Raw genomic sequence first — 15,169 nt, 5'->3', positions numbered from 1 at the left:
GCTACTGTAAAACATGGCGGAGTGGCGGACCATGTGTAGATATTTAGCTGCTCATTCTTGTCCAACAAAAAACGCATTATCAGTTTCAGGAGATTATAAAAAAAAAAAAAAAATGGTACATTAGAGTTTATTCCGTTTATGCTAATATATACTCTTAATTCCTACACATTTGTCTGTTAAGTACACATTGCACCACTCACCCACACATTCAACCGCATTCCCGAACGAAAGCCACACACCTACATGATCACAGACAGCTCACACTCACAGCAGAGCTTCCCTTCAGCTCCAGTGTCTCCTACACTGTGAATGGTTCACTGCAGCCTTGATCGAGCTGAGAAACTGGTGCAAGTGCACGTCTTAGAAAACTTGTCAGGTTCAATTAAACGGGCGGTAGAAGCCTGCTGTATGATGCTAATTCTCACTGCAGGTGCTACATTCAAGTAACTGCAACCGTGAATGGTGTAGTTGCAGAAATTAAACATCGGATCATTTGCAACAAAGTGGTCTCGACTCAGAACATCTCATCGCTTCTCATTCGCTTTTTTTCTCAAACATACATGCTCATCAACCTCCTTGTTTCACCTTCTTTAGCTTGCAGCGTTGACTTCATATTCAAGCTCATCCGTCTCTTTCGGTGATAATATGTTGCCAATGCAATGCTAAACTCTAGTCTCTCAACTGCTTCATAAGGCCCACCACCCCCACCCAAGGCCTCAGCCAGAAAGAAAGCTGTTAAGAGCGTCTCTTTGTCAAATGCACACAACACAATCTGTGCAGTCTTTTGCTTTGCTCGGCTCTCCAGTCTCATCCAGTGAGAGGATGAGTAATGCTTCATCATTTCTTTTGAATCTCACCTTGAATGTTTGGATAGTATTATTGGATATTTCAGTATACCACACTGTGATAAAGCCACAGGCTCAGTCTGCCTCTTCATTCCTCTTTAGTGTTTTATGGATCTTTCTATCTGAGAAATGAAAAAGGCTAAATTTATTTCATTGTGCCCGGCTGTAACACCAGTATCTTTTCTGCAACTGATTGCATAATAATTATGTTGATTTGACATCAAATGGATGTAACATGACAGATGTGAATAGTAAAGATCGGAGAGCCTATAGCCTCTCTAGTAAAAGCACCAATGAAAAAAAAACAGTAATTTGAGACTTAATTCTATAAAAAGAAGCAGCCCACTTGCTGTCCACCAGCCCCCCCCCCCTCCCCTCCTCATAGGCTGTGCTGCTTCATTTCAGTGTTTTGGCTGTCAGTATGGCTGTGTGTCCTGAAACTGTCCATATGACAGGTGACAGATTAGATCCATCATGGGCCGTTAGGGCTGGAGACTTTGTCGTTTGAGTAAGGAGGCGAAACATGAGACGCTATGGTGAACAGGGAGGAGGACTGAGCTACTCACTCCCACTGTAGTAATAGTATGAAAGAACAAATTGTGAGGGTAACTCTGTAAATAAGATTACATTAACTAAATTGTTGTTATTATATTTAAAGGTGTGGTTGGATTGAAAATAAGTCCTGTGGGTCTCATTAGGTAGGGTCAAGGTCAAACAGGGTCAACTTCTCACCGAGGCTGCTGTAATAAAAGTGATTGTCAACATTGTGGGCATTTCAGTTCAAAGAGTCCACTAACTAGCAGGTGTTGTGTAATTAGAGTGTGTTTGTCAATGAGTACTGCTTGTGGGACTGGGATGTGCAGAAAAGTGGAAGGCAGAAGAAAAACGCCGGAAAGGAAAAAGACGAGGATGGCAGTGCTGATATCATCGATATGAATAGCTCTTGCATTAGCCTTGCAAATGGGATCAGGTTTTCTCACAGTGGTCATATCTTTCAATAGAGCACAGGAGGACACCTTGTGGCACATTGTTTAACTACAGCACAGGAGTCATTGACAAGCTGGCTCAGTGGTGCTGTCATTTTCTTTCTTTTTTTTAGGTGTATCCATGGAAGCAGCTGGATGCTCATATTTAATACATCATTGTCTTACATTTTCTTAGATTTGAAGCCTTGCATTTTTCCTCATAATTAATAACATTTGCTGGACCGGGTATCAGTTATTCATGAGCAGCCCCTTGTCACAACCCTCCTTAACGTTCTCATCTGAAATGCAGGCCATCGATTCACTGTTTTGAACTCCTGCTTGGCAAAGAGCTGATCACTGCCACGAGTGTCGGTCCTATTTGAATTACAGTATATGCTTTCCAACTCGAATGATACACCTTGCCGCCTACATGTGTGGCTTCAGCACGGGATATGAATAAATGAATGAAAACCATGAACGAATGACAGTTGGAACACGACGCTCTCACTCGTAATGCAGGGCTACATGCTCACATATTTCGTGTGATCTGTTTGTCTCTGGCTTTTTGTATCTTCATGTTCCTCTTATAGGTGATGTCAGTTGCCTAGCAACCGAGCAATCAGGGCCCGATTGTTGCCATGACAACATGGCAGGGGTATCATCATGGAGAGGATAGAGATGAAAGGAGGATGGGAGTGAGGGAGGAGAAGAGAGAGAGAGAGAAAGCCCTGCCATTGAAGGGTGTTGATAATGTGGAGCCCACAGTGAGCAGGTAGGAGGATGACCTCTGTGTAGGCGGCTCAGCGCGCTCATGAATGCGGAGAATAGAAAATGAATGCCTGGTCCTATGCGGCTGGATGTACGGGTTGCAGTGTTTGACGGTTGTAGCGGTGCGGGCTTCACTCCAGATGGAAATGTCACGATGTGCTCTAGTTGTCTTTAGTCACAGACGGGGGGGGGGGGGGGGGGGGGCGGTGCAGGAGCCACAGCTCAGTGCTGAGGTCCAGAGGGCTTTGGGCCTAACCTCCGCAGGTGTCAGAACCCATCCATCACCCGACTGCAGACCACTGTAAAGCAGCCCTATGGGGTCATGGTGCATTTACTCTGTTTATTCCCTCGCTCAACTCTGCTTCACCCTTAATACAGCCGTCTAGCAGACGGCCTGGGAGGGCAGGAACAGGACACACACTAACACCCCCAATATGATGCCAATTACACTATGAATGAGTGGACACAGAATCATATTTAGTGTCGTTATATTTACAACATTGATTCAATTAACATCGGACATGTTATTATTGTAAAGACTGATGATGTGTCTTTAACCCAACTAGCCCACTTTCAGAATAGTGAAAAAGGACATCTGTAACAACAAGCGTACTTTAAGAGAAGCTAGGATTTATCAACTGTTATAGAAAGTGTACTCAAATTAGGCCGACTAGTTGCAAGAACACTGACGTTTGTTCTACCAAGGTTATGTCTGCTTTTACAGATTCAACTATACTTACAATATACAACATATATTGTATATGTGTCTCTTGTAATGATAAGCACATTTCATAAGATACTTGACAGTTAACTACTGTGTAATACTACTTTTACCTTTGTGGTACAACTTTCTGACGCCCAGGTCTGAAATGCATTTAATATACTTATAATGAATTATAGCACTGTCAATTAAACTTTTAAGCGCTAATAAATATCCATAATGATGTATGAAAAATAATCATAACACATTATAAAGTATTCAATTAAACATATAAACATATCATCTGAATGTGTTATATGATTATTATTCATTTTTTGCCATTACAAAAATATTGTATACAGTATGTATTACTTTGGAAATGATTATTCACAAAAACGTGCAAACAGAGAGGGACAAGCTGTCATAAATATTATAAAATACTTTATACTGCATATTTATGAGTTTTTAACTATTAATATACAGTGATATAGGCAGATTTAAATGTATCATATGTATTTATAAGATGCATTGAATACATGGGCATCAGAGTGTTAAAATTGTCATCAAAATTCAATGGTAAAATTGACTTTGTCGGTCCATTCAGGGACTACTTTGTTTGGCTGCAGGGACATATGCCACATTGGAGTGATTTGACTCCTCTGGCTAAAGAGTTACCATATCTGATAAATGCCTGGTCTAAAGTCACTGCTTTGACCGCACACAGGGATGTGACTCTGTGACCCCAAAGGGTTGGAAGAGTTTATTCAGGATTACCATCTTACTTCATGTCTGAATAACTTGATCAGTGAGTTGAATCAAAAAAGTTCCTCATAATTGTTGTAAAAAATAGATACACAATTTTTTAAGTGGTCTCATGCTTAATCAGTTAAGAAATACACTTTGATATTAATTTAATTAATAGACTAAATCCCATGAATAGATTTGTAATTATTAACATAATGAGTAAATATGAGAAATTCAATTGTGGATCCTTAAAAAGAGTTCAAACAATTGACAATTGACGTTTTTCAGAAAGAAATATGCCTGCCTTTTCAAAATGTATTGTAACACCTGTTGCTTTTATCTAGAGAATGATATATGACATGATATTTGTTGGATTGATTTGAACTGGTAATGTCAGAAAGTAGCCCAAGATATGAAATCTGAACTTTACATTTCTGTACGATACGTTTAACAATTTCACAGTAAACAGGCAGCTCAATTCCTAACTGCTAAAACTAGAGTGGTTACGGGGCAAACTTCAAATACAGTCAATGTCATTAGCCTGGTTTTTAGCAGTCATTTAGGGGCCACAACTAAAGCCAAAAACCCCTGACTCCTTTTCAACTTGGTCGGGCAAAAAAATTATTTGTTAACATTTGTAAATGATTTAACAAGAATATAGCTAAGGTATTCAATTGAAAATAAAAAACTGAGAAAAGAAGGCGGAACATTCCTTTTTAAAGCCTGAAGTTGGCTTAATAAGTGACAACCAACAATTAATATTAACTGTGTCTTTTGGGCACAGAAGTTGTCAGAATCTGCACATCACCTTGGTAACCACTGAGCATCTTGACTAAGTATGGCTTATCATTTGCGTTCAGTCTTCAAATGTCAGAACGGCCATACTGTAATCGCAATGACGTGAATTTTTCCCTTGGAAATGAACAATGAAGCTACAGTTAAAACACAAGCCGCAAAGGGATACATATGTAATTATGTAATGGTTGCATAACTGAGGTATGTGTCAAAAACGTTGCTCATTTTCTATCATCTTCTCGACACTCAGCCTTTACTCGATGTCTATGTTTCGTAACGTATAATCTGCGAGTGTGACGGGGTGTCACAGAGGGAGCAGAGCGCAGCGTGGATGGCAGCCTACCGTCTTGTTGACTTCATAAAAAGAGAAGAAAAAGAATATAGCAGGTTTACTCTCAGTCTCCGTCTCCTTCTCTCCCCTCCCTCACCCAGCAGCAGTGACAAACATCTTGTATGAGTCACGGCTGGAGCAGGCTGCCAGTCCTCTCTTTCAGACCCCTGCCTTTAACATCAAGATATATCCAACACCAACAACTCTGGCTTCCAGGAAAACTCTCTCTCCTCGTCTGCTACGACTGCCCCCCTTCCCCTTCCCCCTCCCTCTTTTTCATTTCCCCATACCCTTCCCCAGCCTCCCATCTCTCTCTCTCTTTCTCCCCATCCCTCTCCTCCTCTACTGCGGGTGTCTGGGAGGCTGTTTTTCCTCTGTCTCTTGCTCATGAAGGGCCGCACTAAGCTACCTTCCCTCTGCCCGTGTGTGGTAGGTAAATTCACCTCTCCGTTCGTGTTGTTCTTCTCCTTCCATCTCTCTGTGGCTGCCTCTGTTTTTGCATGTTAGCTTGAAAGTCTGCTTGTGTTCTGGCAGGCTTTTGGGAGGTCTGCGCCTACATCTGTGCGTATTGCATCGAACATGCTCGCACTCTCCTCCACTGCCTTAGATTTATGAGAAATATGTGTATGAGGAATGTGTTGCTCCCCATGTACGTGTGCTCCGGGTAGGTTTATTCCTGTACTTCGGGTATTACGTATGAACGTGGCCTGGCACATGTGGGTGTGTATGTGCCAGTGGGCATGTTTAGTCACGCAGTAGGAGTACAACTCCAGCGGACTTGTTGATTGAAGCATTACATAGATTCATTTATTCTCCTTCTGGTTAGGTTTTGGCTGTGTATACTTTAATATAATTCCTATTTTTGTGCTTGTCTATCCTTGTGAGGACACTAGGACATGAGTCTGGTGCTTAGGGACAACAGACAAAACATTTACGTCACATTGAGGTCATTCGAATTTGGGGTTAGGATCACTGCAGGGTTAGAGACAGAGGTGAGAAAATGGGTTTAAGACAAGGTAGGGCAAGTATCATGCGGTTCAATACAGTTTCTATAATGCTAGTATATAAATGTATGTGTGTGTTGTGACAATGAAAACACAGAGCAGCCAGCTGTAGTCCAGAGGAGACATGAGGAGCTTGTAATGGCTCAATGGATCTTATATAAAACACTTTGAATTGGTTCACACCAAAAGAATCATGCTTATTTTTTCTGTGTTTTCTTACATGCAAACAGTCCAATTAAACTTCCGTCTTCAGCAACAAGCCATCTAGGTCAGGTTAAGGCAACAACAACAATATTTGGTTAGAAAAATAAAAGTACGGGTAAAAAACGGAAGTCACACGGGAAGAAAGTAAGAGTAATAAGTAAGGAAGTGACTTTAAGAGCATGGACCTGTGTATGTGGACCTATGCATAACCCGACCTCCTTCATTATGCACACTTTTCACTGTTCATCCTGGTTGTATGAAATATGTCAAACAGTGAATACATTATCGTCTTATGACAACAACCTGACTAGGTGGTGGAGTGCAATGGAACAAACATGCTCCAGCGTTTATGTGTGGTTCCAAGACGTTAGAGTTGTAATTGCAAATGTGAACATAAGCTTTCAGTGTCACTTGTTTGAATTGCTGTTCATTGTGCAACAGATGGCTCTGATTAAAGGAGAATTATCATTTTGTATTGACTTCATGATTGGATTACGATGCAGTGAAAACGTAAAGGATATTGATTAAACATTTTGTTTGCATTTCATTGTTATTGCAGCAGCATGTTGGGTTTTGAAAGAAAATGACCTGAAGTTGAACTCCTGACCCTGTGCTTTACGGTGTGTTTGTATTCACATCAGATACAGAATGTAGCAAAGACCCCTACATGTTATCTTACTCACGGTTTAAAGATCTGGAGTTGATTATTAAAAAAAAACAGAAAAATCAGGCGTTAGAATGTCAAAATCAAAAGTTATATGTGCCTTGTGGAGTTGTCTCGTATAAAAGAGCAGAAGTTGTATTACAATTCAGTTTGACTTCACTAAAACAGTGAGTGTATCCTTCAGGCCAAACAAACTTTTGGCGTGCATTGACTTGCACATAAAACATTCGGCTGTTATCGTCAAGTATTTTAAAATCGTACACATTTGACATCCTGTTTTTTTTGCTACTTTACCATCACCGTGAGATCAGCGGAATAGTGTGACGTGGTTGTTAGGACTGTGGATTACGTGAAAAGAGATAGAAAAGCATATAGCACTAGTGGAAGTCAAAACTACTGAGGGAACCTTGGTGATGCACTTTTGACCTCGGAAATAGTTTTCAACCTAATGAATAAGGGAAGACGAATATATTGGATGATTAAAAAAACAATGGAAGTTTAAAGACAGAGTTGGAGCTGTTCAACAGATAGGAAACACTCAGGTTCACCACAAGACACAAACCTCACAACGGCCAAGTTACACTTAGAGCAGCATCCAGGAGACCTGTAGAGCAAAGACTGACTAATGCGAGAGGATTGGAAAGAAAGTACAAACAGCTCATAATCCAAAGCAGGCCACGTCATTTGTCAAACCAAGAGGAAGTGTGTCATGGTCTGGGTCCATGTGGAGTCCTCTCACGTCAGTTCATTGATAATATCCCTGCTGACGGCAGCAGCAAGATGAGTGTGGAAGAATACAGAAAAGTACTTTGATCCAAATCAAGATATCAGAAGAACTCGTCGAACAAAGCCTTAGCAGCATGACAATGACCTTTAACATGCATCCAAAGCAACAAAGAGATTTTAAGGAGCACATAGTAAAATGTCCTTGATGAGCTGAGTCCATCACCAGACCTTAAGTCCAACTGAGCGTGTGTGTCATTTGCAGAGGGCCGTACTGAAGGCAAAAAAAAAACCAATCAAAGCAGGAAGTGAAAATGGCTGCTTTTCAGGACCTTGAGGGCATCACTAGGGAGAACACCAAGTGTCTGCTGTGCTCTTTGGGTCATACACTTCAACCAGTCATTGACTTCCATTCGTTTGTGTGGGAGCACTACCTGGACTTGGGGTGCTCTTTTATTAAGGATACATGTGGACAGAAAACTCATAAGAAAACTCCAAGGCACCTTCTTGTTAAAAATTATGATTATTGTATAGTAATAACAGTCATGTTTTTTTATTGTTTTATTTATTTTTATTGTCATTATTACACAGTACAGGTACTAGTAACAAAACGGTTTCTCTGCATTTGATCCATCCTAGTGTTAGGAGCAGTGGGCTGCCATTATTATTACCTAAAAACTAATGTTTTGTATCAAGCCTTTATCAGGTGGGACTAAAAATCAATGGCCGTTTTCTGCGGGATTTCAACTACAAATATGATTTTATATACATTTTTCAAAAATGTTGAGGTCACTGAAGGCCATAGTTCCTAAACAGTTTATCTGATGTTTATGTAGACCTCCTGCGTTGACAGCTGAGGGTCAGCAATGACCTCATAGTGATTTAAAGGAAACATTATCCTCCAAAGACTAGTCTGAGTCCTTGTGTCACAACTCTATACTACAACATTTCATTTGTGCCATATTTATGGAGCCATTGCCACTTCTCTGTGTCCTCTTTCTTTCCAGAAGCTGATTCAAAGTGATGTTTCAACATTTTGCTACTCTTTTTGCCGTTAAAAGCTTTTTATTGAGTTTTGTGGAGCACGTGATTGTCTGATTGGCTACCCTATCACCGCCTGTTGGCTAAAATGAACTGGAATGGGAGGTCAGAGTCTTATTGAGTCAATTTCTCTGATCTGCCAAGAGGATGTCGTCTATATTGTTATGAATCACGCTTCATGGAAAATCATAACTTTGACATGACAAAGTATTCATCAGATCTGATATAGATTAAGACAACATTACAAAATAAGATCCTAGATAGAAATGTGTTATATCCTTTGATAAACCAGGTAAAAGTCAAAGTGAGATTCAAATCTTCTTTCCAAGACTGACCTGGCCAAGAGGGCAGCAGTTTAGAAAGAAACAAAGCCTTTTTTCTGTTTCTCATTTCCTCTTTTTGTGTGGTAACAACCTATATTCACCCCAACAATGAACTAGTAAGCACACTGGGTAATTATGGTAAGCTGTTGATTACTAGGGGCTCTTAAGGTACCGCTAGTTGTGTTAACTGAGTAAATACAGTTATTTTCTTCTTTTTGTCACTTGTGTTTCCTCCATTTTCAATACCTCAAATGCCACACACCAATACTTAATTTGCCTAGCAACCAAATGTATTGTGAAGGTTTGTAAACTAATGTTGCAATTCTCTAAAAATAACTCATTTGGATGTCAATGGGCATAACAATCATATTGCAAATGGCTGTGATATTATTTGAGTTAGTTGAAAAGAGATGATCAGGTATATCAGGACTGTTACCTGTTGGCTCTGTTTTTAGCATCTTGGCTGGGATCGCTGATCAGCCCGCCCCCCTCGCTGTGCTCGGCCCCCCCGAGCCAAATCACTGGTGGTCTGAGGCTCTTTGTTGCATTCCTTCAGAGGTGGCTCCAAAAACTTTTACTCTGTCAAAACTGTGAGGCAGATTCTAAAACTGAGAAGCCACACGCAGTGAGCTGCCGACCAGTATGAGCTTCAATGGGAGTCCATTGTAATTCAAGTTTGAATTAAAAAAAATGTGGCTCTCTTGCCTTCAATAATAATAATGCAATAGATAGTGGCATTTATACTTTAAAGTTTAGTCAGTCAACACAGGAGCAAATGCAAACACATTCAATGCAAATACTAGTGGAGAGAATCAACATGGGCAAAAGAGAATGACGCGTCTCTTGTATCGACCTTTGATACATATTGTTGCCCTAATGGAAGAAGCATCAAGAGTGTGTATTACAGCCTTCATTTGGGGGCTAGCATCCATGTAACACAGTGTTTCTCAAACTTTTTCATAGCAAGGACCACTTAACCAATAAAAAAAACACTCGCGGACCACCTCACTCCACAAATATCAAAAAACACATCGTTTCTCTAGAACAGATTACAAATCGCCTGAAAATGGTAAAGAGAAGTGGCAACATGTTTGATGAAGGTGTTGCGCTGGGCTATATCATGCAATTGAAAGAGCAACTTCCAGGTTAAAGACACCTTTGAATAAATGTGTAGGAAAATGATGAATACACTAGATTTTCAAAAAGATATACAAAAATATACACTACAGTGACATCTGGCGTCGTTTTTGTAAGAAATGTTCACTTCGGCATAAAAAAGCCTCGGCACGTGACCTCCCGCGTGTGACGTAACACGGGGGAAACAAGGGGGAGAGCAGCCGGTGTAACGTATTAATAAACATGGATCCCAATGCTAGTTTCGACACAGAAGACACAGAAGAAGTTGAACATGAATATTCGAATGCATATGACGGACCACAACCTTATAATTATGAGCCTGCTAGGCGTCCAAGAGACCAGGAGCAGCCAAGGATTAGAAGAAATAACGGCCATCGGAGAGAAATTGAGCTGTGGTGTGAGGAGAACCAGTGGAGAACTGGGCAGCTATCTTGGTGAGTGACCGGCGTTAGCTACAGAATGTTAGCTAACGTCACATCACAACATTGTGAAGTTAGCTATCATACAGTGGGGCAAAAAAAGTATTTAGTCAGCCACCAATTGTGCAAGTTCTCCCACTTCAAAAGATGAGAGAGGCCTGTGATTTTCATCCTAGGTACACTTCAACTATGAGAGTCAGAATGGGGGGAAAGAATCCAGGAAATCACATTTTTAATGAATTAATTGGTAAATTCCTCGGTAAAATAAGTATTTGGTCACCTACAAACAAACAAGATTTCTGGCTCTCACAGACCTGTAACTTCTTCTTTAAGAGCCTCCTCTGTCCTCCACTTGTTAACTGTATTAATGGCACCTGTTTGAACTCGTTATCAGTATAAAAGACACCTGTCCACAACATCAAACAGTCACACTCCAAACTCCACTATGGCCAAGACCAAAGAGCTGTCAAAGGACACCAGAAACAAAATTGTAGACCTGCACCATGCTGGGAAGACTGAATGTGCAATAGGTAAGCAGCTTGGTGTGAAGAAATCCACTGTGGGAGCAATTATTAGAAAATGGAAGACATACAAGACCAATGATAATCTCCCTCGATCTGGGGCTCCACGCAAGATCTCACCCCGTGGGGTCAAAATGATCACAAGAACGGTGAGCAAAAATCCCAGAACCACACGGGGGGACCTAGTCAATGACCTGCAGAGAGCTGGGACCAAAGTAACAAAGGCTACCATCAGTAACACACTACGCCGCCAGGGACTCAAATCCTGCAGTGCCAGACGTGTCCCCCTGCTTAAGCCAGTACATGTCCAGGCCCGTCTGAAGTTTGCTAGAGAGCATTTAGATGATCCAGAAGAGGATTGGGAGAATGTCATATGGTCAGATGAAACCAAAATAGAAAGTTTTGGTAAAAACTCAACTAGACGTGTTTGGAGGAGAAAGAATGCTGAGTTGCATCCAAAGAACACCATACCTACTGTGAAACATGGGGGTGGAAACATCATGCTTTGGGGCTGTTTTTCTGCAAAGGGACCAGGACGACTGATCCGTGTAAAGGAAATAATGAATGGGGCCATGTATCATGAGATGTTGAGTCACAACCTCCTTCCATCATCAAGGGCATTGAAGATGAAACGTGGCTGGGTCTTTCAGCCTGACAATGATCCCAAACACACCGCCCGGGCAACGAAGGAGTGGCTTCGTAGGAAGCATTTTAAGGTCCTGGAGTGGCCTAGCCAGTCTCCAGATCTCAACCCCATAGAAAATCTTTGGAGGGAGTTGAAAGTCTGTGTTGCCCAGCGACAGCCCCAAAACATCACTGCTCTAGAGGAGATCTGCATGGAGGAATGGGCCAAAATACCAGCAACAGTGTGTGAAAACCTTGTGAAGACTTACAGAAAACGTTTGACCTCTGTCATTGCCAACAAAGGCTATATAACAAAGTATTGAGATGAACTTTTGTTATTTACCAAATACTTATTTTCCAGCATAATTTGTAAATAAAGTCTTTAAAAATCAGACAATGAGATTTTTTCTCATTTTGTCTCTCATAGTTGAGGTATACCTAGGATGAAAATTACAGGCCTCTCTTATCTTTTTAAGTGGGAGAACTTGCACAATTGGTGGCTGACTAAATACTTTTTTGCCCCACTGTATATCAGGCTATAACTAAAGTAGCATTGATAATATAGTAACGTTACTGGCAGGACTGTTGATACTGATCCATAACAGAAACTAATGCGCAAGTATCAGCCGTATCTCACGTTACCTAATGCAACTCCACACTACGTCTTACGGTGCCGTGTACCGGAGGGGAGAGACAGAGAGAGCAGCGAAGGGGGGGGAGAGAGATGTAATACGGTTTCCTGATAAAGCTGTGGAGAGTATGTGCTGCAGGGAGGTGGATGCACAACGCACCCAGGAACGAACGCTAGCTCCGGTCCTTTTCCCGTGAGGGAAACTGTGGACTCGATGTCCTGACAGGCTGGTATTTGTGCAACCTGCACAAACACAATACTGCACCATGATTACAAATGGTGAAATACAATGTAAAACTACCGAAAAATACCAGCTCACTAAAACACAACCGCTCAACTCAACGCAACTACTAACTATACCCGCGGTCAGAGAGCGGAGATGTTTACCCTTTGTGATGTAATATGACGCGTTTGACGTATGACCTTAAAAAAAAAGCCGTTTTTAAGAGCAGAGCTCAAAATTGCTCCTTTCCCTCTGAATTCCTGCCCTTATGTCTCGTAAAACATATCAAATCCTACATTCACTTTTTTTAAATTGTAATTTTCAAGCAAGTTTAAGCATAAATGTAGAAAAAAAAAAAACCTGCAAGATGTTCTGTAACCTCACTCCATTGCGGAGATATTCCCGCGAGAGTGCGGAAAACTTAATTAAATACATTTATTTCAAATATGAAATGTTACCAATATACACACGGACCACTAGGGGGCGCTCACGGACCACCAGTGGTCCGCGGACCACACTTTGAGAAGCACTGATGTAACACATACACAGGAAAATATTATGTCATGATTAACAATGTACTGCCCATTAAGTGTCCTTAGTCCTGGCCGTGTCTTGCTAAAATATACACAATCACACACAGCAAATGTTTAAAGATAGACTGAGCTGTAGTGATGTCCGAGCCAAAGACAGTATAATAGTTTAATAGGATAACCACCATCGCCTGCAATCTGAATATTTAAGTGAGTGACACAAGTTGCTACAGAAAACATGGAAAGGCAAAAAAAAAAAACACTACATGGGAAAAGGCATGTGTAATCTGTACCCCAATATCAAAGGTGTGTGTTATTAGGTAGATAAGAGAGCAGATTGAACACATCCATCAGCAATAAGAAAACAGAACTATGATTTGAATGTAAGTAATTAAAATAAAAACACTAAAGTATTTCAAAGTCTACCATCGATTAGAATGTGGATTCTATCAGAATGAGAATGTGATGGGAAAAAAGAGAAATCCCACCTCTAATCCAAGTTCTGTATTCAGGGCATATGCAGGAATCCTGAAGTCAAATGTAATTCCTTTTAAGACCTTTTTTAAGACACTTTCCTACATTTTAAGACCTCATCTCCACTTTGAGTTTTAACCGGTTACCTTGGCGACACACTTTACCTCACATTTACTATATACAGTATTGATTGTCCTTCCTCCTTATCTTCCAACCATTTGGACGCAAACTTGCATTCCCCCATAACGATGTTGCTTAGCAACCGGCGTAAACGGAGCTTCGCACGCCATCAAGCAGGGAGCGTGCGATGTCCTGTTCAGATGACGTCAAATCCAACGGGATGCCATAAATAAACTACACAGAATCACACTACACACCTACGCAATGATTACATTCAGGCACACTGTGGAATGCAAGGCAAGTTTATTTATATATCACCGTTTAACACAAGGCAATTCAAAGTGCTTTACAAAAAATGAAAGACATTAAGAAAATGGCATTTCAAATCAGTCATTAAAAAGAAAAAGATAATAAAATCAACATTAAAATAAAAAATACATGGATAAAAGTTACAGTGCAGTTTAAGATGTGAATAGTTCAATTAAAAGCAGCGGCAAAAAGAAAAGTCTTCACCCTGGATTTAAAAGTAGTAAGAGTTGCAGCGGACCTGCAGGTTTCTGGGAGTTTGTTCCAGATATTTGGAACATAATAACTAAACTAAATACAACCTCTTTGGACAATTGATATACTTATTGAAAACAAGCTACAAAATGTAATACCTTGGAAAATGCCGTTTAATACTTTTGAATAGCCTTAATTTTCGTTAAATTGATTTATCAACTTTTAACATTTTTTAAGACCCCATGGACACCCTGTGTATTAGACATCTTTTTTGTGAGAAAGGATTCATGATTGACTATATAAATATACAAAAGTGACCAACTTTGAAGACAACTCTGGAGTTATACGGGGAATAGAAACGATATCATGGAAATAATGTTATACAACGGAGGCATTCTCTGATGTGAGAGGCAATGGAGAGGCACATGGGGGCTGCTTCAGTGCATTACATTACATTACATTACATTACATGTCACTTGTTAGACGCTTTTATTCAAAGCGACTTACATGATTCAAAGATCAGCGCACTACCCCACTGAGCCACAGCTTCACCCGAGAGAAAGCATTTTAGCTTGTGGACATTCTGGTGTACAATACACAGATTTGAGTACAGGTTGGTGATGGCGCTGGCAGTTGGCAGCGATCACTCTTCCACATTGTTCCATCATACATGTCTTTGATTGAGGACAGCTGGCAGAGGATGGCGTCAGTAGGACTGCTGCTGTCTTCAGTGTGGGAGGAGGAGCAGCAGACTGTGATGGAGGAAGTGAGGTGATGGCTGGATAGAATTAGATCACCATAGACGTTCTTCGCCTGTCACAGGAAGAAGATCATCTGTTCGACTTTCATGATTATAGTGTAGATGTTTTCATCCCATTTGGA

General features: G+C 40.8%; 2 protein-coding genes across 5 annotated transcripts in view; one reads left to right on the top strand and one right to left on the bottom strand.

Moving 5' to 3' along the window:
* dlg4a (discs, large homolog 4a) overlaps positions 1-15,169 on the top strand; it is a 66,284-nt gene that overhangs the window by 5,061 nt on the left and 46,054 nt on the right. For 2 of the 4 annotated variants that reach the window (XM_079651711.1, XM_079651709.1), the window contains exon 1: positions 5,256-5,577. The exons of the other annotated variants lie outside the window; for them this stretch is intronic. In XM_079651711.1, coding sequence (XP_079507837.1) covers positions 5,536-5,577 — 42 coding nt within the window. In that variant the 5' untranslated portion in view covers positions 5,256-5,535. Of the gene's footprint in view, positions 1-5,255; positions 5,578-15,169 lie in introns of those variants that run through there. 4 annotated transcript variants of the gene reach the window in all.
* zbtb20 (zinc finger and BTB domain containing 20) overlaps positions 1-15,169 on the bottom strand; it is a 108,709-nt gene that overhangs the window by 54,053 nt on the left and 39,487 nt on the right. The gene's annotated exons all lie outside the window — the stretch shown is intronic.

This window comes from Notothenia rossii, assembly GCF_949606895.1.
Source record: "Notothenia rossii genome assembly, chromosome: 9".
Taxonomy (NCBI): Eukaryota; Metazoa; Chordata; class Actinopteri; order Perciformes; family Nototheniidae; genus Notothenia; species Notothenia rossii.
Note: the sequence above shows the minus strand (reverse complement) of the source record. Positions and strands in the feature narration are given on the sequence as shown.